Source organism: Martes martes, assembly GCF_963455335.1.
Source record: "Martes martes genome assembly, chromosome: 18".
NCBI classification, from domain to species: domain Eukaryota; kingdom Metazoa; phylum Chordata; class Mammalia; order Carnivora; family Mustelidae; genus Martes; species Martes martes.
The window spans coordinates 10,804,563-10,832,389 of NC_137906.1; the positions used below are offsets into that span (position 1 = coordinate 10,804,563).

Sequence of the window (27,827 nt, forward strand, 5' to 3'; positions counted from 1 at the left end):
GTTCTCCTGAAATTAAAATGTTTCTGTCATACACAGTTTGTATTTTAACGCTTACCTGATGAACTCTCTCTCTGGCAGACCTCATTAAATGGGTAATAGCTCTGTTGTGGTGTAGTCTCAGTGAGCTAAACTCATCGCTACAGGTGAAAGAAGACAGCAGCCCCATTTTGATAAAGGCCTGGCAAAGCACTAGAAGAAGAATATGGAAAACTATTATCAGAAAGGCCATCAATAAGATGGCAATTTTAAAGAGACTACAGAGTAATAATGGCCTCTATTAAAAAAACAAAAAACAGGGGCGCCTGGGTGGCTCCGTGGGTTAAAGCCTCTGCCTTCAGCTCAGGTCATGATCTCATGGTCCTGGGATCGAGCCCTCCATCGGGCTCTCTGCTCGGCAGGGAGCCTGCTTCCTCCTCTCTCTCTTGCCCGCCTCTCTGCCTACTTGTGATCTCTGTCTGTCAAATAAATAAATAAATAAAAACTAAGGAAAAAAAAAAAAAAACCAACCTTGGGGCACGTGGGGGGCTCAGTCTGTTAACCATCTGCCTTCTGCTCAAGTCATGATCCCAGGGTCCTGGGATCAAGTCCCTAGTCAGCTCCCTGCTCAGTGGGGAGCCTGCTTCTCCCTCTCCCTCTGGCCCCCACCATGCTCTCTCTCTCAAATAAATAAAATCTTAAAAAAAGAAAACTCTGTAAGAAAAAAGTTATGTTTATACACATTACAATTTGGAGATTAACCCTCTAATAGAGAAGGAACAATCGGTACTGTCCCTGATAGGAGCATATCTAGAATTAGCTACTGGATACAGAGCAGTCATCTGTTTACCATGCCTGGTCAGCTGGTAAAGCATGGAGCTCTGTTTTTAAAAAAGCAAGAAAAAATGTAAACTTACTAGACTCCTGACATTCAAATACATCACCTTCTGCTGACAGGCAACAAAGTAAGAACAAAGGCAACAGGCAAAACATGATTAGAACTGACAACAACAGTGAGTTATTGTTTTCAATGATGGACTGATTATCTCTAACCAACCAACAGCACATACAAGATGTGCACAAACAAAACACTAGGGCAAAGTTAAGTCTGAAGTCACAACACCAGGCTCCTCGGAAAAAGAAGTTTCTCTTCTTCTGCAGAAGTTTGTGCAGAAGTACTTGGCTTTTACTTATTCAAGGAATACAGTAAATATAAAAATGCGTTCAAGAAATTCAAATATTAATATCTATTTCAAATGCTTATATACCAGCTGCTTTCTCAGACCCACAACAGTATTTTTACAAGGTTTACTCAGAAGATTTTTTCTTTTTTTTTTTTTTAAGTTTTGTTTTCTTTTTAATTTGACAGAGAGAGAGATCACAAGTAGGCAGAGAGGCAGGCAGAGAGAGAGGAGGAAGCAGGCTCCCTGCTGAGCAGAGAGCCCGATGTGGGGCTGGATCCCAGGACCCCGAGATCACGACCTGAGCCGAAGGCAGAGGCCCAACCCACTGAGCCACGCCACCCAGGCACCCACAGAAGATTTTTTCTTACTAACATTCAAACACCCGTCTTGAACAGAGCGGGTCTGGCTCGTGCACATGGCTCAAGTGGTCCAGCAAAGAGACGAGCAAGAGTTGGTTTGCAACTGCAAAAGGGAAAGTCGGCTGCTGCAGGGGTCCTTTTAATACCTGGAGTTCTGCAGGGACGTCGGATTCTAAAAGTTAAAAGAGGGAAAAAATGTTAATAAATGGGAAACATATCTCATAATGACAAAACAACATCTTCTAATTAACGAAACACAAACTATTTCCATTTAAGAAAACAAAACACAGAACAGGAGTTAACCCGAGTGGGGTTAATCGGGACACACTTTAAGCTGAGTGTCGAGTTGAGACGCTGGAAGCTGGAAGACTAGCAGAAGGATGCCGTCGCGGGGAGGGTGAGAGCTGAGGGAGGAATGGTGTGGGCCAAGGTAGAAATAAATAACTGAGTAAGTAAACATCCAAGCGAACGAGAGGGAACAGGATGGCTTCCTTTCTCCGAGAGGACAGCCCAGGCGCCGGCATAACGAAGCAAGTCTGGCAGCGGGAAGGGGGGCGAGGAAGGCAGCATGGGAACCATCTAGGGCCCTGTGTGCTGCCAACCGGTCCACGTGTACAGCCTCAAATCCTCACAGACCAGTGGAAGGAAGTGTCACCACTCTCACCTTACAGATGAGGACCCTGACCTCACACAGCGGTTAAGGAACCTGCAAGCAGACAGATCGGCACGACACCCAAGCCCATCCTCCTTCCACCAGACAAGACCAGGCAGATGGACGAGCTGGCGCTTCCGGCTGAAAGTTACAAGCTCTAGCTTACTGTTTATTTCACGTATTACTGAATGGACCACAAACAGTATGAAGGAACAATGTTTGAGAAAACTGTGCTGGAAACATGGAACGGGTAGACAGGAAGAGGCAGGCGACAGGCCACAAGAGCCTCGTAAAGCTCGTGAGTCATAAATTCAGATCCAGTACACAGATCTGCACTACACATGACAAGAGAAAGAAGCGGCCATAAAATTTATATAGAGCTCTCACGATAAAATGAAGCATAATTAAAAGTCAACTAGGTTTAATGTAACTTGTAACTAATGACATACATATTAAAATAACTGTGGTACCAGAACTTGCCATCAGGTTGGTAACCGCTCTAAGCCTGGAATACATGGTATTATTATGGGCACAGAAAAGGAGACATTTTCAATCAGAGGGGGTTAAAAGCGTTTGTAACCTTCAGCAATACATGTATCATAGAATTCAAAATGGGCAAAGCCTCGACTCAGCACTTCTAGTTTTTATGAAAATATTTACAAAGCACAAGTATGTTTATAAGATGTTCAACATAACACTGTTTGGAATACTGGAAGGCTGCTAAGCTACATACATATAGATTAGGCAGCTATTGGAAATGATGGTGTATAAAAAGATAATCGTGCGGGCGCCTGGGTGGCTCAGCCGGTTCAGTGTCTGCCTTCGGCTCAGGTCATGATCTCAGGGTGCTGGGATCGAGCCCCGCATCATCGGGCTCCCTGCTCAGCAGGAAGCCTGCTTCTCCCTCTCCCACTCCCCCTGCTTCTGTTCCCTCTCTTGCTGTCTCTCCCCCTGTCAAATAAATGAATAAAAAAATAAATTTTAAAAATTAAAAAATGATAGTACTAATGAAGGTGAGGCTAGATAGTTTCATACAAACCAACACCACATCTTCAGTCATCATTTTACCAAAACGTATCAAAACTTCTGGGGCAGGGGGGAAAAGCCTGGGTGGCTCCTTTGGCTAAGGGTCTGCTTTCGGCTCGGGTCACGACCCCAGGGTCCTGAGATGGAGGCCCCGCATGGGGCTCCTTGCTCAGCAGGGAAGCAGGCTCCTGCTTCTCTCTCAGCCTGCCACTCCCCACTGGCTCGCTTGCTCTCTCTCTCTCTGACAAAAAAATAAATAAAATCTTAAAAAAAAAAAAACAACTTTTTTTTAAATGTGTTTCTTTAAGCCAACAAATCCTACTTCTGTAGATGTAGTCTAAGGAAATAATCAGGTATCAACAAAGACTTTTGTGTACAGGTGTCAAACCCACTATTACTTCTAATGATAAAAGAGAAACTTATTTTCCAACAACAGGGCAAAGACTGAAATGATAATACAAAATGTGTGGTCTTCATGTTTTTGAAGGCTAATTTCTCACAAGAAAATGCTAATATAACATCATATTTAAGAAGCAGAACATAAAAAAGATTTATCATACTCAGGGCACCTGGGTGGCTCAGTGGGTTAAAGCCTCTGCCTTCAGATCAGGTCATGATCCCAGGGTCCTGGGATCGAGTCCCGCATCGGGCTCTCTGCTCAGCGGATAGCCTGCTTCTCTGTCTCTCTCTGCCTGCCTCTCTGCCTACTTGTGATCTCTGTCAAATAAATAAATAAAATCTTAAAAAAAAAAAAAAGATTTATCATACTCCTATCCTCACAATTTAAAAGTACATTTCATAGCTATATAAACATACAGGCAACAGAAAAAAACAAAACAGAAAATCTCTGCTCCCTCTGTTTCCAATTATATATCCACAGAATTTGTAAAAGAAATGACACTAGTGAGCATGCTGTTTTTCAATCTGCCTGTTTGATCCTTGGTAGGAATCTACCTGGCTTACAGCAGCTCATATTAATATTTGCAAATGAATACACCAAATTGTTAACAGCCAGTTCTCTGGAATGTGAGCACAGGTGACTTTTCCCTTTTTTATTTCCTTAAATTTTTCCAAATGATTCCTCTAAATTTTTATCTTATTTGGACAAACTCAGAAATCTTTAATCCAGGGGCGCTTGGGGGGCTCAGTCATTAAGCATCTGCCTTTGGTTCGGGTCATGATCCTAGGGTCGTGGGATTGAGCCCCACATCGGGCTCTCTGCTCAGCGGGGAGCCTGCTTCTCCTTCTCCCGCTTCCCCTGCTTGTATTCCCTCTCTCAGTGTCTCTCTCTGTCAAATAAATAAAATCTTAAAAAAAAAAAAAAAAAGAAATCTTTAATCCATTTGTGGTATCTTTGACAAAGACTATTAAATGCAAAACTCAGTGAATAAATTTTCACTGGCTATGCTAAAACGTAAACAGTAACCTCTGGGTGATGAGATTGTGGTTTTTAAATTTCCTTCTTTGGGCTTTTCTATAATTTCAACATACTCGGTAATGTGAAAAAAAATTTTTTTAATACACTGAATTGTCAACAGTGATGAGATTAGGGTTTGGAGGGTTTTCTGCTTCTATGCTCTTACTTTCCTGTGTTCTACAATAAGGAAATCCTTTTTTTTTTTTTTTTTAAGATTTTATTTGTCAGAGAGAGAGAGAGAGCAAGACAGCGAGCACAAGCAGGCTCCCTGCAGAGCAAGGAACCCGACTCGGGGCTTTATCCCAGGACCCTGAGATCATGACATGAGCCGAAGGCAGACACTTAACCAACTGAGCCACCCAGGCGCCCCTGGAAATCCTACTTTTTAATAAGAAAAAAAAAATGATCAGAGTCAAATGAACCAACTACACCAAGAAAATAGCAACTTTAGAAAAGAGCAGCACACAAATAAACACAGGAAGGAGTAAAACCGTAAGGAAATGAAGGCGAAAGCTGAGCACTTCCCGTTTCGCTCCTGATCAAGTAGTAGAGGAAGAGTAAAGAGGCTAATAGGAAAGACGAGGTCAGGCCCTGTTACAAAAGAAGAAGAAATGAGATGAGATCCTAGGTGAATTAGAGTTCTAGACTTCTGCCAACTACGAGGGGAGGAGACAAAACAGGAAAGGGATCACCTACTTTGGGCTCCTCAGGAAACTAATGATCGAACCGAAATAAATGGTCCATTATTAAGTGAGACAGGAACTTGGAGGATTAATCTGAGTAAAATTCTGAAAAACTTCTGTCAGATGAAAGAAATAAAAACCAAAGAGTCTGGCAATGGGTTTACTGTTGCCTTCCTGCTGCATGCTATTCCAGGGCGGGGCAGGGGGGGTACATAGTAACTTTGATCAAAGTTGTTCCCTACATAATAGACTGAAGAACACAGGTTTTAGAGTGACATCTAGGTTTTGAATTTTCTGACTCTACCCTAACCTGGCAGAGTGACCTCCTCACATCATACGGGCGACCTTCGAGAAATCACGTAACTGCTCTGATTCTACGTCTTCTAAAAATGAAACTACGTTGTTTTTTTTTCATAGACCTTACTTCTCACATAAAAAGATAAATTATGTTGGATATTCTGGGCCTCTTTGGAAGAAAAGCCACTATGTAAACACAAAAGTATTATTAATAACCTAGTAGAAGGAAATTTTTCAAAGCTTATCTATGATCACTCCCTTCCAGAATAATCTTTCCTTTGCAGACAACCTTATCACAATGTGACAGCAGAGACAGACTTTTGCATGTTTACAGCTGAGGCTTTTCCTTTGACATAACACTTCCTGTATTACTGAGCTGCCATAGTACACTGGGTTACGTGTGAAAAAAAATCAGTTCATTAAAAAACAGTTCTCTTAGGGGCGCTTGGGTGGTTCAGTGGGTTAAGCCTCTGCCTTTGGCTCATATCATGATCTCGGGGTCCTGGGATAGAGCCCCACATGGGGCTCTCTGCTCAGCAGGGAGCCTGCTTCCCCCCCTCTGCCTCTGTCTGCCTCTCTGACTACTTGTGATCCCTGTCTGTCGAATAAATAAATAAAATCTTGAAAAAAAAATTTAAAAACAGTTCTCTTAAAACCGTCCTGTCAATGTACTTAAATTAACACCACAGTCTTGTTTTTGACCCCCTTTAAGAGTCAAGAATTATAGACGGTATTATGGGTGAAGATCGGAGGACTTAAGGAATAAATTAACATTTTCAACTCCGCTTCCAACTGCAAATCCACTGTATGTGAATACTTGTTTCATGCTTCAACTGAACGTGTATTCCTTGTAACCATCCTACTCAAAGCACCATAAAGTAAAAACCTCCCTGAATCAGTATTATTCAATCTTGAGAGCACAATTTAGCTTTAAAAAGTGCCAAAACAACCGGTAGTATTGCAAGACCCTATAAAATCTGACTAAAATACTGGATACTTTAAACTGGCTGGAGTTCATGTTCTAAGTACCCTTCACTTCATGCAGAATAACTTGCCTGACTTAAGGCCGTATCTCCTAGTAATCAAAAGCCTCAAAAAAAAGGGGGGGGGGATTTAAAAACTTGGGCATTTCTTTTCTTTAAACCGACCCACCATGAGAAGTCTTTAGCTCCCCCATTAGTGAAGCAAAAAGCAAGAGAAGCTGCAAGTTAAAACACGGAACCCGAACTGTTAGGCGTATAAGGTCTGCAAAGCCCCCTTCTAGAAGTTTACAAACCGCAGGGCTCGGAGCTGGAAGGCGGCCTGAGGGAAATCTTAGCACGTCCGGAGCCGAATCCGCAAAGAGGAAACCAAGGAACAGAAACGTCAACAAACTAGCAGGTCGCCGACACTCCTTGCAATAAATGTTTACCTTACGCAGACCGCCCTCCCGCCGCCCCCCTTACTGCACCGCTGGGCCGCCGGTTCGAGCCCGGATCCAGTCGAATTCGCCCCGGAGCCTCGCCGATGCTCGTTGCGCCCTGCCCGCCCCCCTCCCCCGGGAATTAAGGTGGACGGTGCAAGGGGACAGCCGCCGCGGCATTTCAGGTCTCTCACCATCATACTTGGGGTCCGAGCCGTCGGCAGGGAAATCGATGGCGGGCGGCGCAGGCACAGCCCCCGCCCCGTCGCCCTCTGCCTCGCGCTCCCGGGTCCCGGAGCTGCCTCCCAGCATCGCCCGCCGCGCGCGGGCCGCAGCCCAGCACCCCTGTCCGCCTGCCATCTAGCTCTGTACCGCCTCACTCCCCGCCAGTGGAACCTGCCACCGGATCCGGAAATAGCTCCTCGCGAGGCGAAAGACTCCCGCCGCTGGCGGGGGCGGGTCCTGCAGCAAGCTCCGCCCCTCCTGTCCTCCAGTGGGTGAAGATGGGCGGTTCCCGCGCGGGCGCTCCCCGGCGCAGGCGCCTTAGTGGGCTGGTCTAAGGGCTGTAACCCCTGGCGGGTAGCCGGTGTGTGCTCCCGGTTCCTGCCACGCCCGCAGGAACCCCAGCCTGCGCTCCGGGCCACCTCTGAGACCTTAGTACCCGAACACGAGTCAGAGCGCTCACATCTCACGCCAAGACTCGGATGCTAATATAAGAATCCTGTGTCTGCAGAGCTTCTAATCCGAATACATACTTTTTGCAGATACAACAGTGACTATTCGTCATTTGTTTTTCTTTTTTTTTTTTAATTTTTTTTTTCTTTTCTTTTTCAGAGAGAGAGAGAGAGAGAGATCACAAGTAGGCAGAGAGGCAGGCGGGGGGGTGGGATGCTAAGCAGGCTCCCCGCTGAGCAGAGAGCCCCATGCGGGACTTGATCCCAGGACGCTGAGATCATGACCTGGGCAGAAGGCAGAGGCTTTAATCCACTGAGCCACCCAGGCGCCACTCCTCATTTGTTTTTCAAAGGAAAAAAAAAAAAAAAAAGACAAGACTTACCTCAACAACAACTGAACCTATTTTGGTCAACCGTTAAAACACAACAAAAGGTGAAATACAACCTCGATTCCAAAGTGAATCCAACCTAACAAAAATTCGCCGCTTTTAAGACTGAACTTCCTATGGAAGTGATTTCAAACCTGAGACTACCTTTTCCAAGTGACCCCATGGCCGTGTACACCGCATTGTCTGTGATTTGAAGCCCTTAGCTTCAGAAATCCTCTGCCCTCTGGGAATGTCTCTGAGGACTTGGTGGCCAACACAATGCTGTTGGAGATAATTCTTAGATTCCAGATCAGATAATGCAGCTGGAATAAAAAGCTGTTCAGATTTTGAGCCTCATCCCCAGCGCGATGTGCAGAAGCGATATTGCTTAAGAATTTTATTTGAGGGGCGCCTGGGTGGCTCAGTGGGTTAAAGCCTCTGCCTTCGGCTCAGGTCATGATCCCAGGGTCCTGGGATCGAGCCCCGCATCGGGCTTTCTGCTCTGCGGGGAGCCTGCTTCCTCCTCTCTCTGCCTGCCTCTCTGCCTACTTGTGATCTCTGTCTGTCAAATAAATAAATAAATTCTTAAAAAAAAAAAAAAAGAATTTTATTTGAGGGGCGCCTGAGTGGCTCAGCTGGTTAAGCCTCTGCCTTCGGCTCAAGTAGGTAGTGATCTCCTGGTCCTGGAATTGAGCCCCACATTGGGCTCTCTGCTCAGCAGGGAGCCTGCTTTCCCCCTCTCTCTCTCTACCTGCCTCTCTGCCTATTTGTGATCTCTGTCTGTCAAATAAATAAATAAAGTCTTTTTTAAAAAGAATTTTATTTGAGCACAATCTTCTTATAAAACTATAGGGAATGCATTCAGCCTGATGGGAAGCAATTTGGACCGGTTCATCCAAAGGTTAGGGATGCCTTTTTCTCTACTCAGCTGATGCGAAGAACACAGCCTTTATGGAGGGTGATTTATCTATATGCATTCACAACTTTAAAAATGCAAATACTTTCGACTCATCAATTCCACTTTCAGCAATTTATTCTAAGGAGCAGGTTAAGAATGAGCAGAAAGATTCAGCTAAAACTATTAATTGCAACACTAGTAATGATTTCAAAAACAAGAAGACAATATAGTTGAGTAAATTATAAACATCCATACAATGGCACACTTTGCAACCAATAAAAATGTTAGTATGCAATATCCAGTTCTTGCCTCTTTCCATCACTACCAGAACGGAGAAAACAGCAAACCCATTCAGGTGTGAATATAAATGAAGGCAACATTTCTAGAAAACAATATTCAACTTACAGTGAAAAATATTTAGGGGCGCCTGGGTGGCTCAGTGGGTTAAGCCTCTGCCTTTGGCTCAGGTCATGATCTCAGGGTCCTGGGATCAAGCCCCACATTGGGCTCTCTGCTCAGCGGGGAGCCTGCTTCCCCCTCCTCCTCTGCCTGCCTCTCTGCCTACTTGTGATCTCTCTCTCTGTCAAATAAATAATAAATAAAATCTTAAAGAAAAGTATTTAAATGGTATACTCTTTAATCTACATACAGGAGGGTATACAAAGGAAATAATAAGGGTGGTGAAAAAAGATAAATCTCTATGAGTGTTCATCAAAGTGTAGTTTATAATAGAAAAGTCCTGGGATAAATCCAAATTTCCAAATAGAAGAGCAGTTGGGGATACACCATGGGTTGAAACCTTATGCAGCCATTACAAAAAATGGGGGTGGGGGTTGGGGCCGGGAAAGTGCACATTCCTCTCTTGGCTTCCGTGATTATCACACAATTCTAGTGTTTCTCTATCTTACTGACCCTTCATCTCAGGATCCCTTTCTGGATTCTCCTGCTCCACATACGTAATTCTGTAGGTTCTTGTCACGCCACTCCAAATTCCCTCAGGAGATAACCACATGTATTGCTATCACTTTGCATACCCTGTACACACTGACAACTCCCAAATGTATCTCTGCAGCACAGACTTGTTCTCTTGGATGACTCAAAAGCACTGCCAATTTCTGAAAGCAAACTCGGGATATTCCTTCTAAAATTAGTTTTCCACTGCTTCTCTTCATTCGAGTACAACTCAATCCAACCACCGGCCCATGCCTAAAACGTGAGTCAACTTTTCTTCCATACCCAGACTTTATCCAGGCTGCCCACAAATTAATTAGAAAGTAGAAACATGACATAGCATATAAACATGCAATTAACTGGAAAGGAACCCAAATGGCCAATAAACATAGGAGAAGATACACAAATTTCGCTAGGTACAGGTAAGTGCAAATTACATGGTGAACTCTCATCTCAAACTATCATACTTGCAAAGTTAGTCTTTCATACCAAGCGTAGGTGAGGATGTGGCAAAAAAGCTGTCAGATGTTGCTAAAGAACAACTTAGTGATATTGAGTAAAATTAAATGGTGCATACCGAAGATCCACTGACTTAATTCCCACTGAGGTTCCCTTTGGACACTTTTTAAAAAAATCTTTAGTGTTTTTTGTTTGTTTGTTTTAAAAATTTTATTTATTCATTTAAGAGAGACAGAGAGACAGCATGAGCAGGGGAGCAGGAGGCAGAGGGAGAAGCAAACTCCCTGCTGAGCTGGGAGCCCAATCCTGGGGCTCAATCCCAGGACCCTGGGATCACAGTCTGAGCTGAAGTCAGACACTTAACCATCTGAGCCACCCAGGTGTCCCCCTTTTTTTTTAAAAGATTTTATTTATTTATTTGAGAGAGAGAGCACATATGCACAAGCAGGGAGGGGGCAGAGGAAGAGGGAGAAGCAGGATCCCTGCTGAACAGGGAGCCCAACACAGGGCTTGATCTCAGGAGCCTGAAGGCAGACGCCCAACCAGCTGAGCCACCCAGGCACCCCAATCCTGCAGATGTTAGATTCGCTTGCCCCCATAACTGTGTGAGCCAATTCCTTAAAACAAATCTATCTCTGTATACTGGGTCTATTTTGCCGGAGAACCTTAAAACACTTGCTTTCTTGAAAAAGAATAAAAAATGTGAAAATCTTCAAACATATAAAAAGGTACAAAGAATAATGGAAACACTGATGTTTCCACACCCAAATTTAACAACTGTTGACATTGAGCTGTATTTGCTTTAGAATTGCTTCTCTTAAAAAAACTGCTCCTGGATTGGGGCACCTGGGTGGCTCAGTGGATTAAAGCCTCTGCCTTCGGCTCAGGTCATGATCTCAGGGTCCTGGGATCGAGCCCCACATCAGGCTCTCTGCTCAACAGGGGGCCTGCTTCCTCCTCTCTCTCTGCCTGCCTCTCTGCCTACTTGTGATCTCTGTCTGTCAAATAAATAAATAAAATCTTTAAAAAAAAAATTGCTCTTGGGGCGCCTGGGTGGCTCAGTTGGTTAAGCAACTGCCTTCGGCTCAGGTCATGATCCTGGAGTCCTGGAATCGAGTCCCACATCAGGCTTCCTGCTCAGCAGGGAGTCTGCTTCTCCCTCTGACCTCTCCCTTCTCATGCTCTCACTCTCAAATAAACAAGTAAAAAAAAAAAAAATCCAAAAAAAAAGAGCTGCTTCTCTCAGGCGCTTGGGTAGCTCAGTTGGTTAAGCAACTGCCTTTGGCTGGGGTCATGGTCCTGGGGTCCTGGGATTGAGTCCTGAATGCTTCTCCCTCTCTCTCTGCCCCTCCCACTGCTTGTACTCTCCCTCACTCGCATTCTCTGTGTGTCAAATAAATAAAATCTAAACAAACAAACAAAAAAAAGATTGCTTTTCCTAAAAAAAAAAATTTACAGATGTAGCTAAATTCCTATTTTGAACCCTTTCTGGACCCACTCTCCTCTCTTTGTCTTAAGAGGTAATCTCCTTTTAAAAGTCAGATATCGTTGGGTGCCTGGGTGGCTCAGCAGTTAAGTGTCTGCCTTGGGCTCAGGTCGTGATCCCAGGGTCCTGGGTCCAGGGTCCCAAGCCCCGAAGCATCGCATCGGGCTTCCCACTCAGCGGGAAGCCTGCTTCTCCCTCTCCCACTCCCCCTGCTTGTGTTCGCTCTTTTGCTGTCTCTCTCTCGGTCAAATAAATAAATAAATAAAATCTTTTAAAAAGAAATTAAGTCAGATATCATTCCCATCTTATTTTTTTTAAGATTTTATTTATTGATTTGAGAGAAAGAGAGCACAAGCTCAGGGCAGAGAGACAAGCAAAGTCCCTGCTGAGCAGGGAGCCTGACATGGGGCTCAATTACAGGACCCTGAGGTCATGATCTGAGTTGAAGTCAGACGCTTAACGGACTGAGCCACCCAGGCGTCCCCCCCAATCCATATTTTAATATTTCTACAATGAATATATGTCATAGAATAATATTTTGGGGGTGTATTTAAAAAAATTTACATACAAAGCATCATATTTATAGGACCAAATTGCCTGTGTATGTGTTTGCATGTGTATCTTTTTTTCCTCCGCCTACTGCATGAAGTACACTAACTTAACACCTTGAATCTAACTGAATCATTTTAACAGTTCTATAGTATCCACTTACACATATAATATGTTCGCTTATTTCCCTATTGGTGGAACGTATAAGGGAGTCCAATAGGAATCCAGCCCCAAAGGAATCTCTTTTGGGGGTGGCGAAAAGTGTTTTAAAATTAGTTAGTGGTGGGGCGCCTGAGTGGCTCAGTGGGTTAAGCTGCTGCCTTCAGCTGGGGTCATGATCTCAGGGTCCTGGGATTGAATCCCACATCTGGCTCTCTGCTCAGCGGGGAACCTGCTCCCCCGCCCTCTCTGCCTGCCTCTCTGCTTACTTGTGATCTCTCTCTGTCAAATAAATAAATAAAATCTTTTAAAAAATTAGTTAGTGATGATGGTGGCACAACTCTGAGTATTGTAAAAACCAGCCATTTATACTTTCAAACGGAATTTTAGAATGAGTTTTGTAGTATATAAATTATCTCAATAAAGCTGTTATTAAAAAAAAAAGTAGAGAGCAATGAAAGATGACATGTGAAAAAAAAGTCTTGGTTGTACCCAAATACAGCAGGTTGTGTGACCTGAGGCAGGCAAGCTGTTTCTTTGGAAATCTCGCTTTGTTTCTATGTTCTTAACTATAAAATGGGATAATTACTATACCTTGCCTGTAAATTTGTAACGAGGATTGAGGATTTGTAATGAGTTAGTATTTGCGATAGCACTTAGAACAGGGTAAGTGAGTAGAGCTGACACAGTACTCAATGAATGTTAGCAATTACTATTTTATTATTATTACTATCATAAAACCTTCTGCAACTTAAGCTGTGTTGTTTTCAATGTTCATGATAAGACATGTGGACATATACACGTATATGCATTCTTGGGCACATATAAAAGTGTCCAAAGGGAGGGCGCTTGGGTGGTTCAGTCAGTTAAGCCCCTGCCTTCGGCTCAGGTCAAGATCCCAGGGTCCTGGGATCGAGTCTGGCATTGGGCTCCCAGATTAAATAAAATCTTTTTTTAAAAAAAGGAAAAGTTGTAAAAATAAATAAGTTTTTAAAAATCTGCAGGATTGGCCAGGAAAGGGCTGATGTTGCCAGTCAAGTCCAAAGACTATCTACTGGCAGAATTCCTTCTTGCTCGGAGGAAGTCAGACTTTTGGTTCTAGGAAGGCTTTTGACTGATTGGACAAGGTGCACTCAGGTTATGAAGGGCCATCCACTTTAACACAAAATCCACTGATTTAAATGTCAATCTCATCAAAAATCCCCTCACAGAGACATCTGGAATAATGTTTAATCAAATACCTGGTCATGGCCCAACCAAGTTGACACATTAAATTAAACATCACAAGTCCATCCCTTGTCAACCTGGCACCCATATGCATCCTGTTATCCCATATTTAGTCTCCAAACAAGACAGTGAGAAGGTCACACTTCTGCCTGACATGATACAACTACCCGGACCAAAACCAAAAGTGCACTACACTTTTCCTCAGAAGAGAACGAAACGTCCTTGGGTGGTGTTCACTCTTCTCAAATACCTCATAACTTAAAAACTATGACGTAAACTTAACAGTACTTAAATATTATGATATAAAGTCAAGGCATCTTACATCACGTGATAAGAGGATAAGAGAATGAGGAAATTAAAGATATTTGGTAGATGGATGATATGCATGCACATGCTTACACAAACACGATCATCACAAAATAAGGAACAACTACTCGACAGTTATAGTTCTTGTTACTGTAATTGGTCATAAGGTTGTAGCTGGTATTTATAATGAATTATCTTCTTCCACTACCCATTCCATATTCCCTTGTCCTCAGCAATCACCTCAGCTGGCCATAGTTCTTTACTATGATGGGGTAATCTGAACCTCCTTTCTTTCTTTTTTTTCTTCAAAGATTTTATTTATTTATTTGTCAGAGAGAGAGCACAAGCAGGCAGAGTGGCAGGCAGAGGCAGAGAGAGAAGCAGGCTCCCTGCTGACAAGGAGCTCGATGCAGGACTCGATCCCAGGACTCTGGGATCGTGACCTGAGCCGAAGGCAGTGGCTTAACCAACTGAGCCACCCAGGCGTCCCCCGAGCCTCCTTTTTTGAAGAGCCTGGGCCATTAGTAGTTCTGCCTAGATTGGGTTGTTGTAGTTTTCTATTGACTTTAATCATAAGGCATGATAATACTAAGAGTCACCGTGAGCAACCTCCTGTATTCCAGATTCTTTCTTACTTCCATTGTGGAAGTAAGTCCAATTTCTCCTTGGTAGATAGGATCAATCACCCTAGCCAGAAGAGTAACTCCTTTGTTTGTCTGTTGGTTTAGCGTCACGAGGAGCCTGAGGTCCCGAGGTAACTAGGTGACAGTCTTAACTTGCTGTTTAGTTGAATCATTGCTGTGTCTGCTGGTAGAAGAAATAGGACCTTTTGAAACTCCTTTTGGAACAAGACCTCTAAGCCAGTAGAGCATAGGGTCACAGAGGCAGGAACCAAACTGCTAGAGACTCACTTGAGGGTAATACCCAGTAGTGCGGCTCCCATTTCAACTCCTTCATTCACAGACCTGTAGGTCCTGGACGAGGGAGAAACAGCACCATATATTTATTGGACATCGACTCAGAACATAAACAGCTCTCTGGAGAACCTTACCCCTGTCCTGCAAGGTGTGGCTACCTAACCGGCACTGTAACTGAGTCTTCAAACATCCATTCCGTCAAGTCAGTTGCTTCAGGAAGTGGGAAACAAATCAAAGAGATTTCCATGAGCACGGGTCAATGGCCGTACTTCATTAGCTGGAAAATGGCTTCCTTTATCAGAAGCAATGCTGTGTGGAATCCCATGACAGTGGATAAGACATTCCATAAGACCGCAAAGGTAGTTTGGGCAGAATAATTACACACAGAGAAGGCAAATCTATACCCACAGTATCTATTTTAGTAAAAACAAAACACGGTCCTTCCATGAGAGAAGTGGTCTAATGCAATTGACCTGCCTCCAGGTAGCTGGCTGATCACTCCAGGGAATGACAACATATTGGGGATTCAGTGTGGGTCTCTGGAGCAGGCAGACTGGGCACTCAGCAGTGGCTCTAGCCAGGACAGTCTTGGTGAGTGGAAGTCCATGTTGGTGAGCTCATTTATGATCTCCATCCCAGGCACCATGGCCACTTTGTTCATGAGCCCATTGGGTGATGACAGGAGTGGCTGAGGAAAGAGGCTACCTAGTTAGTATCCATAGATGGGTGATCTTATTCCTTGATTAGGAAAATCCTCCGCTGAGGTCACTGGGGAGCATTCACAATGAGTAACAAATACCTTCACATTTTTCACCCATCTAAGACATATCTATCCATACCCCTTCCCGAAACTTCCTTGTCACCAATTTTCCAATCATATCCCTTCCAAGTTCTTGACAATCCAGCCAAATCATTGGCCACATCCCATGAATCAGTATATAATCACGTATCTGGCCACTTCTCCTTCAAAGCAAAATGAACAATCATATACATTGCCTGGAAGGTCTGTTCCCTGGGAAGATTCCCCTTCACCATTGTCCTTCAGGGATGTCCCAGAAAAGGGCTATCATACTGCAGCTGTCCACTTTCTAGTGGTGTCTGTCTTTGGTGCAGAACCACCTGAAAACAAGACCTGAGTCTTCCCTGCCTCTGTACAAGCTCTGATCATAGAGAGCTCCCCACGAAGCCATACAGGCAGGCTTGCAGAGAGAAGGTATTGTAGCAGGAGTGGGAGCCACAGACTCGTGAGCCATTTCTTCATGGAATCTGTATGTCAGGACCTGCCTGGGCATGATCTCACATATACCACATCCATGATGGATGTGCTTCTGCACACACCCAACGCTATGGCTTAGCGGAGCATATAATGCCCAGTTCATGATAAGCAGCTCAAGTTGTATAGTCAATTGGCGGCCCATAGTTAAGCACTCGGTCTCTACTAAGGCCCAGTACCAGGCCCAAAACTATTTCTCAAAAAGGAAAGTGGTTATCTGAAGATGAAAGCAGGAGGGCCAGTTGGGTCTTGGGATGGGTCAGCCCTTCTACTGCGTTTAGAACAAAATTGAGACTCCTGCATGGCCTACATGGCCTTTCAAGAGCTACTCCAGCCTTCCTTGCCAGTCTCTGCTCAGGCCACTCTCATGGTAGTCTGAGATCACACTAATGAAGCAGAAAAGTAAGAACCCATGGATTATAAGCATTCATGAGAGAGGGTCAGAGCACGGGCAGAAATTGTTCTTGAGGTTTTAGCCTCTAGAGCAGGGACAGAGTCACACAAGAAGTAGGACAGAAATCTCAATGATTTAACAATTGTTGACCTTTGGCTGCATAGACGGCACCCTTCCCCAGCTTCTCCACCTATACTACATGTACAGTATCGCTTTTACCTCACAGTGAAGCAAAGTCAAATTCTCTAAAGAGATGGAAACTTCTTCATGGCAAGGATGGGGTTTCTCAAAGTTGATTAGAAGAATGTAATGGTGATATTTTGTAGGTCTCTGTTTTCACATCACGCCACAGACTCAGTGTTTTCTTTGCTACTAGAGTTACAAACGTCTCTCAATCTAACCCAAATTAGAGAGCCAACTCCAGAAACTCTGGAACAAAGCGCTGGCATTCCAGAGCAGGGCTTCCTCATTTGGGCAGTGTATGTGTGTGTCTGTATTTTTACACCCGTATAAGTGTGTGTACAAATTGCCAACCCGGTCTCTCCTCTACCAACCCCAGTACCAAACCCCCTAAAATGAAGACTTCCCATCAATATCCACATAGACTTCAAAGTCAGTTCTTTCAACTGGGGGGATATCAGTCAGAGGAAGCCACCACTAGCTACCCTTATTAATCATGATGTCACATATTATGCTTACCCAACAGAAGGTAAGTTCTATAAACCTTAATGGTATAAAGTTAATGTTATTTCCATACATGTTTGGAAGTAATAAGATGGTAAGAGGTAGGGGTGCCTGGGTGGCTCAGTGGGTTGGAACTCTGCCTTCGGCTCGGGTCATGATCCCAGGGTCCTGAGATCGAGGCCCATGCCGGGCTCTCTGCTCAGTCTGGAGTCTGCTTCCTCCCTCTCTCTGCCTGCCTCTCTGCCTACTTGTGATCCCTCTTTGTCAAATAGATAAATAAATAGATAGATAAAAAGATAAATAAAGAGAGGGATCACAAGTAGGCAGAGGCAGGCAGAGGATGAGGGGGAAGCAGGCTCCATGCTGAGCCAGGAGCCCGATGTGGGGCTCGATCCCAGGACCCTGGGATCATGACCTGAGCTGAAGGCAGAGGCTTAACCCACTGAGCCACCCAGGCGCCCCTAGATAAATAAAATCTTTTAAAAAAAAAAAAAGATGGTAAGAGGTAGAAATTTGATTTTTTTTAAAGATTTTATTTATTTGTCAGAGAGGGAGAGTGGAGAGAACACAAGGGAGCAGTAGGCAGAGGGAGCAGTAGGCAGAGGGAGAAGCAGGCAGAGGGAGAAGCAGACTTCCAGTTGAGCGGGGAGCCTGCTGTAGAGCTCAATCCCAGGACCCTGGGATCATGACCTGAGCTGAAGGCAGACACTTAACTGACTGAGCCACCCAGGTGCCCCCAAGAAATTTGATTTTTTATCTAGTGGATAATTAAGAGATGCCGTCTCAGTTGGATGGATAAACAAATGGTTATTTAAGAATATTACACAAGGTAACTAACAATGAGTTTAGTATGGGGTGTAAAACTGTGGTGGCATATATTTTATCCTCTTCCTGTCATCCACCTGATGTTAAGGAAATTGTATCAGGGCTGACCTTCTCCAGTTTGTACAGTGTTCCTAATTCCTCTATTTCTACTTCGGCTTTAGGCATCCTGTAGGTATCTGGTAATTATCAATGAGAGTGAGAGTTTGGGAAACGGTCTCACGCTGTGAAAGCTGGCTTTCAAGATTGCCCCCCAATGATCTCTGCTTTCTCATCTTCATATGCTTTTCATGTTCCCTGTCACATCGTACTAAGGTTGGTCTGTTTGATCACTAGCATACAGAGAATAGATGGTATGAAACTGCTAAGATTAGTTTAAAAGACACCGTGGCTTCCATCTTGCTCCCTCTCCCTCATCTCTGGCTCTGGGGAGAAACAAGCTGCCTTGTTTCGAGCAGCCCTAATAGTGAGGCCCATGTGATGAGGACCCCAGTAGATGGGAAGCTGCCATCCTGAGATGTCAGATGACTGCAACCCAACGGACTGAGTCAGAACCACCAAGCTACACTGCTGATTCCTGACCCTCAGAAACTGTGAGGAAAAACATATGCTTTTGTATGTGTATGGGGGGGGGGTGATTTGTTATACAGCGATCATTAACACATATCCTAAACTAGACTTCCAGCATCTTACCAGGGTAAGGAATGCCCTAAACCAACAGCTCATAAAAATTCTGTTGACCTGGCTGGCTACCAAGCAACGGTTGTGATGTCATCAGGATTAGAACCCTAACTTATGGGGATCTTGCCAACCACTTGCCAGGAAGTCCCAGAGCAAAGGGAACCTTTCAGGTGAGCACATCTATGTCTGCTTTCCCTTCTCAAACAAAACGAGTAACCCAGGGATCTTCAAGCCAAAATTGGTTTACATTCCTTACGTCCACTGATATATTTTAAATGGCAACTTCAAGTGGCTACAGCCGATTAGGGTGGGTTACTCCCACATCAATCCTGGGACTGACTTCTTTCAGTTTGGGGGCCTCAACCGCAGAGCAATGGGCAAGAGATGCTTTTCGTTTTTAACAGTTTTGAATGTAGGGTTACAAAATTAACAGGTAAAAGATATTAGTGAATCATGAATAGTATCATTGAAATGAATAGGTAAGTAAAAATCCCTATTTTATAAAGTTAGGCTATATTTCAACTGAAACTATCAGGATGCAAATTTGAAAAAATGGATTATTACTTAATGCCTTTCAGTTTCCATCCCATGATCCATCTAATGTAGACCTAGAACAGGTTTAGGAAAGCAGTTTTTTAAGCTCTTTGAGACTAAACAAATAGAGCACGTTCGAAATATCTTTTAATATTCTTTTGGGAATTCCGCAAGAATACCTTTATGTTCATATTCTCATAACCCCCAATTCTTCACCCCTTAACGGCGGATTGTATCTCCCCACTATTCAAATGCCATTTATAACAGAGTGGACGCTCAAAAGGATAAAAATGTAATTTTTTTCCATTTTTTTAAAAGATTTTATTTATTCATATGACACAGAGAGATCACAAGTAGGCAGAGAGAGGAGGGGGAAGCAGGCTCTCCGCTGAGCAGAGAGCCTGATGCGGGGCTCAATACCAGGACCCGAAGACCACGACCTGAGCCGAAGGCAGAGGCTTAACCCACTGAGTCACCCAGGCGTCTCCAGAAATGTAATTTCTAGTCATTCTGAAGTTATATATGGAACATAACTCCCATAAATCCCTGTCCCTCTTCCCTCTCTAGTCACTCTTATCAGTCTACTGTACATTATTCCAGTTTTTTTTTTCCTTTCATTTACAGAGATAAGTATGTACCACAACAAAACAGCATTTTTCTGAGAGGCTGTTTTTTGCCTGAAAGAATGACTAAAATATGTATTGTTCCGCGATCTGCATTTTATTCTCCACTCCAAAATACGTACCGGGGAGCTTCCCATGTTAGTACAACAGTATTCCGTACTTAACTCAGCCATTCCCCAAACAGAAGGGGAACTGGGCGTCTCCGACATGTCAATATCACAGACAACATGAAAAACCACCTCTGTATCCAGTTTAACGTGGACAGGGACTTCTGGCACCACTAGCTGTGATTTTAAACAGTCCTTAACCTATGGCGCAGCTCCCTTAAGATTCTACCACCACCGAACCTTACGGGATCGCGGGGAGGATTAAACCCGCTGTTTATGGCCAGTGTTATTTTCTTTGGTTAGGTCTGATCCTTTGGAATCTTGGTTTCTGGGGGACTGGATTCCAGCTGCCGTGCGCTGAGCGTGATCTTCCGAATCAGAGTAACTCTGAGCCTGGCGGGAGCGTCTGCCTCTGACATCCGTTATACTCTCCTGCTGTGAGTGAGATTTTCCGACGGTTGTGGCTTCACTTGTCGACGGTTAACCGAGGTGACTCCCGTACACCTCCTCCAATCCCCTACTCTTGGTCCACAGCCCTTCTCTTTACTGCGATATCCAACCTGGCCCCTCGCATTAAGGCTGGGGTCCGAGTTCCCCGCCCCGTCGCCCCCTGCCCGGTGCTCCCAGGCCCCTCAATCGCCTCCCAGCAAATCCGACCGCGCGCGGGCCACACCCCACACTTCCTACTAACCCAGCTCAGTCTAACTCCGAACGCGCGCCTTTCGCCACCGGATCCGGAAGTAACGCCTCGCGAGGCGGAACACCCGCCCCGTCCTCCTGCGCGCCGCTGGAGGGGGCGGGTCCTACCGCAGGCTCCGCCCCCTCCCTCTCCCAGGAGGAGAGGATGAGCCGGTCCGGCGCGGGCGCGCTCCCCCTGGCGCAGGCGCCCAGGTGGGCTGGTCCTCGGGCGGTGGCCTGCGGGGCGTGGGCCCTGGCTCTCGCCACGCCCCGGGGGACCCCTAACCTGCGCCCCGGGCCTACCCTCTCGGCGGTCTTCGAGAAGGTGTAAAACTCCGACTGACCGTTCCACCCAATCTCGGTCTTTCTCCCCTCCCCAGAAGTAAGCACTTTATCTGTGGAGCGTCCTGATTTTTATTTTTATATTTTCTATTGATTAGCACATACACACACACGCACACTCACATATGTTACGGATCAATACACAAAATACCATATCCTAAGACGGTAAAACACACAAAGTAATAACGTGAGGACATATGTGTGGGTACATGTAACTATATATATATACATATGTATAAATACATAAAATACAGTTTTATTATACAATTGAATACATATGCTTTTATGTGCATATTTGCATATGACTGTATTTATATACACACAAACCCCAATAAATAGATTTATGTATATACTGTATATGCAACTCCAGTCTATATACATACATAAAATTATTTAAAGATTTTTTTTAAGATTTTTTTTTAATTTTTAAGTAATCTCTACACCCACCATGGGGCTCCAACTCACGATCCCATTATCCAGAGTCACATGCTTCACCGCCTGAGCCAGCCAGTCGCTTCCTATATATATATATATACATAAAAATATATTTATATGTATATACATATATGTTTTATGTTTATATATACATACACATATCCCCACAGGAAACACACATTATTTAGGATTTGCGTTTTTATTGCCTTACAGGATGCAGCTTTATATATTGTTCTGCAACTTGCTTTTTTCTCTGGCTCTTTAAGAACCCTCCTCCTCAAAGTAGGTCTGTTCTTCATTTTTTTTTCAGTTTGCTTCATGGTGTGTCTCAATCCGCTTATTCAGAGTTGCTGGGGGAGTGGTTAGAAAATATTTGGGATCTCTGGCAAAGGTGGATATGTACTGATGGGTTAACATGGTTACTTTTAACCTCCTGCCTCAGTTTCCCAACTGTAAAATGGAATTATTAATGGTACCAAACTCCCTAGCTGGTTGTAGGTCCTCATGAGTTAAGGTATATAAATCACATGGAAAAGGTACTTGGTCCATTGTATCTTTCAGTAACTTTTTGTCCTTGTTAGCATGTTGCCTTGTTAGAGCTGATGTTTTCAACTTTGTCCATAGGAGGTTTGATTCTATCTGCCAAACATTAAAGGACATCACTCAGACCAGAGAAACTCTGAGCCGGAGGAACATTCTCTCCCTTGGTCTTCCTTTTTTATCCAGCCTTACTCTGGGATATTTTTTTGAGCTCTCCAAAGCCTGGCTCCCACATCTGTTGTTCCACCTGTGCTCCGTACTGCCTGATTTAGCGCCCGTTTCACCAGGTTCTTTGCTACTCACCTTTCTCAGTTCTCCGTAATACCCCTCTCCCCTTCTTACCTGATAGTGCAAGAACTCTTGATGTCTAATGGACTCATCTCTTTTTTCTCTCACTTGTGTGCAAACTCATAAAAAAGACCCTGCAGTTAAATGTGTAAATGAATGTGTTTATTGCTCAGATGAACACTTAAAACATTTTTAATGTTTGGAATTACTCCTCTTAATAAGTTCTTCAAATGAAAGTATAAGGACACATTATGAAAAGGGACTTCATATTATTTAGTACCTACGTATTCCCGGTAGCTGTAGCTCCTCCTGGAGCAAACACATCAGATTTGCTGGCCAGGAACCCTAGAACGAACCTCTAAAATTTTACACTGCTGAAATTTTTTTTATATATTATTTTTATAATCATCTCAAAACATTTTCTTTGTTATGCTCACCAGTGCCTTAATGGTGCATTTCTGGGATCAAGACATTTGCCTTCTCAAGGTTAGTTTGGATGAATAGAGTAAAAGCCAAAACCAAATCAGATCTTTGGCACAAAATTTTTATTAACATCACTAAACAAGGAATAGGTAAACTCTTCTGGCAAACTTAAAACATTTCATTTCAGTCAAGGTCCATTTAACCAAACTCTTTCCCATCTTCTTTTCCCTTTTGAGAATTAAGTGCTTTTAATTTTCTATTTGCCCAAATCTTGTTCTATTCATTTACATGCATAGAAATGTTCCCATAGAAAGCATGTAATATTTTGGATTTTAGGTTTTGGGATTCTTACTACAAATTGTATGTGTTGTTCTAAAACTTGCTTTTTCATTCAATGTTTGATCTCAACTTTTTTTATTCCTGCATTTTAAATACTAACGAACAGAGCTTCTGTAACAGAGTTGGATGTTTTCAGATCTCCCAGTAAGGATGGATTTGTATCACCTACGATGCCCCCTTTCTGACAACCATTGCCAATGTCTCCACCCCATTAGCCCATTTGCTTGGTGGAGCTTTTGTGGTTTTGTTTTTAAGCCATTGCCTTTTCATTTTGGGGTACCTATAAAATGGACATCTAATTCTCCCTTCCTCATAGTGTTTTTGAAGATAATGAGTTAGCATGTGTGGTTCGTATAGATTATATAGAAGACATAGCTGGTATACAATAGTATCACACCAGCAGATAACTATTAATATATTATTTTGTGAGTGCTAATGTATTTAATACCTTATTACCCCGTAAGCAACTCTCTTTAGGAGACTTCATCCCATCACAGATGCTGACTGACAACACTGAGACCTGAAAAACCACTCCAGTAATAGCAAAACTTCTTTAATCCTCCTTTATGGTACTAAGCTGAGATATTTTTCAGAGAGAGCTGTGGATTTTCTCCAACAGCTCCTTAAGATAATCTACACACTGAGCTCTCTTCCCTCATTGTCTTTTTTTTTTTTTTAAGATTCTATTTATTTATTTGACAGAAAGAGATTACATGTAGGCAGAGAGGCAGACCAGAGAGAGAAGGAAAGCAGGCTCCCTGCTGAGCAGAGAGCCCGATGTGGGGCTTGATCCCAGGACCCTGAGATCATGACCTGAGCCGAAGGCTGAGTCTTAACCCACTGAACTGCCCAGGTGTCCCTTCCCTTGTTTTCTTTTATTCCGGCCTTTGCCTGTGCTCTTCTGTCTACCTAGAAAATCCCCCTGTCGCAAGCCCCATTTCCAGTCTTACAGTAAATCTGTGCACATACAGTTTGATGCTGAGGAATATATGTTCTGACACTAATTGTGAGATTATGAGCAAGTAATTAACCTCTAATCTGTAAAATGGAAATACTAATTATACCTACTTCATAGTCTTGTTGTACAAAGTAAATGAGTTAACATATTTAAATCATATAGAAGAGGCGCCTGGGGCAGAGGAACCTCTTCACGGGTCATGAGTATTAATAACTGTTCCTAATGATGATTCTTCATCTTTGTTCCTAGGAGGCCGATCTTTCCTGCCACCGCTGGCTGATGTCAGCCAGGTCAGATCTCTGACCCTGGTGGTCGCATCTCCTCATTGGTCTTTTGCCATTAGAATCTAGGCAGACAGAGTTCTTCTGCAAGTGTATAATTTTGTATCTTCATTACTCATCAAGGTGAGTTAGACATTATGCTTCCCTTCTCTCTGGTTCTCCCACCACCCCTGCACCTCTCCTAGAAACCCAAGTACATAAGTTTTTGAGATGGTATGCTAAAGTTAGCGCAGCCACAGGAGGAAACGAAAACAAGCCTTGGAAGGAAGAAATGTATTGTACTCACAGGTCCTGGGGCCGGGGGGAAAGAGGGAGTGGAGTCCACCACATGCCACGCAGGGCCACAGAGGAAGCACCAGATCTTGATCAGGTGGGAGAACGCAGGAGTGATGGGGAAAGCATAAGCCTGAGTCTGTCCTGGGGTTTCCACTCTGCTGAGAGTAAGCAGTTTAGGACTGGCTCATTGGAATAATTCCAGCAGGCTTTGGGCTATAGGGTGGTCTCTAGTTGCCTGGTACCTGGTCCTGGGATGATTTAGGGCAGAGGAAATATTGGCTTGTGTGTGATCATTAGATAAGGAAGTGGCTGGGTCTGTATACTTGGGATTGGTTGGTTTGTACGGGTTGGCCAAGCCCTTTGCTAGCTCTAAGAATTGGCTATCCCAGCCTTGGGAGAGACAACTGGCCAGCAAGCTTTTTAAGATGTCAAAACATCACAAGATATAGACCATTAAAAAAAAAACATGATTAATAAATGCAAATCTGGTTCCTTCTGCCCAGAACATTCTCCTGCCCTAGCCCTACTTGACCTGACTTCCTATTACTTATCTCTCAGATCTGTAATGGAATGTGACATATTGCATTTATACATAACATATTACCTCCCTCCCTTTGTTAGTTTGCTGGGGCTGCCGTAACAAATTACCGCAGACTGGAAGCCTTAAACAGGAGAAATGAATCTTCTTACGGTTCTGGATGCTGAAAGTCCAAGATCAGAGTGTGAATAGGGTAGGTCCCTCTGAGGCTGTGAGGGAAGATCTGTTCCATGCCTCTCTCCTAGTTTCTAGTCATTTGCTGGCCATCACTGGTGTTTCCATGGCCTACAGAAGCATCACCCTGATCTCTACCTTCATTTTCACATGACGTTCTCCCTGTGTCCAAATCCCTTCTCATAAGGACACAGTCGTTTGATTAAGGCCTTCCTCAATTACCTCATTTTTTAAAAAAAACTTGATTACTTCTATAAAGACCTTGTCTCCAAATAAGGCCCCATTCTTAGGTCGTGGGAGTTACGACACCAACGTATTTTGAGAGGACACAATTCAACCCAGAACGCTCCCCTCACAGCTCTCCCTTCGTCCCCCTATGTCAGTGCCCCCCACTCTACACTTCCGTAGTGTTTATATCCGCCCCCCCCCGAGCCCTAAGTGCACTTTATTGTAGATGTTACTTTCTGAAGCCAGTTTTACTTCTTTCCTCCCCAAATATGTCTCTGACACCTCATTTTTTTTTCTATATCATGCACACAGTTGTATGCTCAAGGGACACGCTCGATGGAAAATTGATGAGTGCATGAAAGCATGAACTGTTGGGGGGTTGGGAAGAGAAGATGGCCGGTGTGTATAACTGTACTCATAACTTAATATTTATTGCCCAGAGAGCATTTACAACATTTCCACTAACTTCCAGGAGGAGTCCTCTTGGGATTCATTACATTACACTCCTAACTTTATTAAAAGGTATTATGTATTTAGTTTATAAGCAATTTATTATGTTCCAGGAAGAATCCCTTTGCAATCAGTTTTATCACAGTCACAATCTAATTTGGGGACACGTGATAACGGTTCAGTATGGACTTCTAGCCCTGGCATTTGGCATGTCTCCCTTGGTTATGTTTGATCACATTCTTCATTTAAGCACTGTTAAGTTATTTCGGTTTGTTATTTAGTACTTGCTCTTTTGTTCCTGCTACTGCCATGAGAGTCACTGCTCATAACATGTTCTAAGTTCTTGTTAATTCATGGAGATCATTTGACTTATATATGTGTCCTTTTTTTTTAAAAGACTATTTATTTATTTATTTATTTGTCAGAGAAAGAGAGAGAGAGGGAGAACGTACACAAGCAGGGGGAGAAGCAGGCAGGGGGGAAAGCAGGCTCCCCGCCAAGCAGGGAGCTCGATGTGGAATTCGATCCCAGGACCCTGGGATCATGACCTGAGCCAAAGGCAGACGCTTAATAGGCTGAACCACCCAGGTGTCCCTATATGTGTCTTTTTTTTTTTTAAAGATTTTATTTATTTATTTGACAGAGAGAGATCACAAGTAGGCAGAGAGGCAGACAGAGAGAGAGGAAGGGAAGCAGACTCCCTGCTGAGCAGAGAGCCCGATGCGGGGCTTAATCCCAGGACCCTGAGATCATGACCTGAGCCAAACTCAGAGGCTTTAACCCACTGAGCCATGCAGATGCCCCTATATGTGTCTTTTTTAATCAGCCAACCTTTTATACTCTCGTTGGGTTCCTAGTGATTATATTAATTCTCTCTCTCATCTTATTTTTATTCCTGTGTTTCTACATTGGTGCAAGAAACAAGAACCATATGTAATCATTATGGCAAAACATACATTACGGTTTCATTCCTGAATACATAGAAGTTATTTATTACTTCGCAAGGTTTGGGTTGTTTGACAGCAGGCATGGGTAGAGAGGCTTCCTAGGCAGGGATGATGCCCCGTGTTCCACTCCTCCATGTCAAGAGACCCACGCTGGTGCTAGTGGTCAGGGGGAACCAGCCAGCTGAGATCAGCCAGGTCTCACTGGTTCCCAGGTTCTGCATTCATATCACCCTTGGCCCCTTCTCAGTCAGCTTCCTGATATCCTTCCCCCAGAACCTGAGGCCAGTGGCTCTCTTGATTCTGCCCAGAACCTGTTTTTTAGGAGTGGCCTGTCCATTCCCATTGTCTGCTATGACCTGTGGCTTTTTGTTGATTTCCATCGCCAAATCCTTCTAAGTCAGCCCCTTGCTCTGCCGGCCCTGCTGGATCACCTTGCCCGCCTCTGGGGTTCCCCAGTGGTGGTGCAGCTCCTCAGTCTCCCGGTCCAGCCTGGCTGTGGTCTTGCTGATCAAATGCTGTTTGTTCTACTCAGCGGCCTGTTTCCTGGAAGTCTCCTCGTCATCTCCTCATCCCCACGCTGCTAAGGTGGCCTGCTCGGGTTGGGGCTTTTCTTGCATAGCATTGTCTCCACGTCCCAGTTGCTCTTGGCCCTGGTGGTTAGGCAAGTCCAGCTCTCCATCCAGCAGCTCTGGGGCAGCTCCTGGAGACCAGGCCTCGTGACATCCCCTCATCACTGGGCTGCTTCCCGATAGAAGTTATTTTGCATCTAAGATGTTCTATGGTCTTTTGTATGTTTCCTCTCCTTCATTTGAAAGCTCATAC

General features: G+C 44.0%; 1 protein-coding gene across 3 annotated transcripts in view; it reads right to left on the reverse strand.

Annotated features, from left to right (window-relative positions):
- The window catches only part of EIF2AK1 (eukaryotic translation initiation factor 2 alpha kinase 1), a 28,331-nt gene extending 20,925 nt beyond the window's left edge, over positions 1-7,406 (reverse strand). For all 3 annotated transcript variants that reach the window (XR_013968388.1, XM_080829962.1, XM_080829961.1), the window contains exons 1-3: positions 7,191-7,406; positions 1,533-1,691; positions 56-189 (exon numbers count right to left, since the gene is read on the reverse strand). Coding sequence is in view for 2 of the 3 variants with exons in the window: in XM_080829962.1 (XP_080686088.1) it covers positions 56-189; positions 1,533-1,691; positions 7,191-7,356 (459 nt within the window). In the remaining variant the exon portion in view is untranslated. The remainder of the gene's footprint in view (positions 1-55; positions 190-1,532; positions 1,692-7,190) is intronic.
- Positions 7,407-27,827: the final 20,421 nt, after the last annotated feature.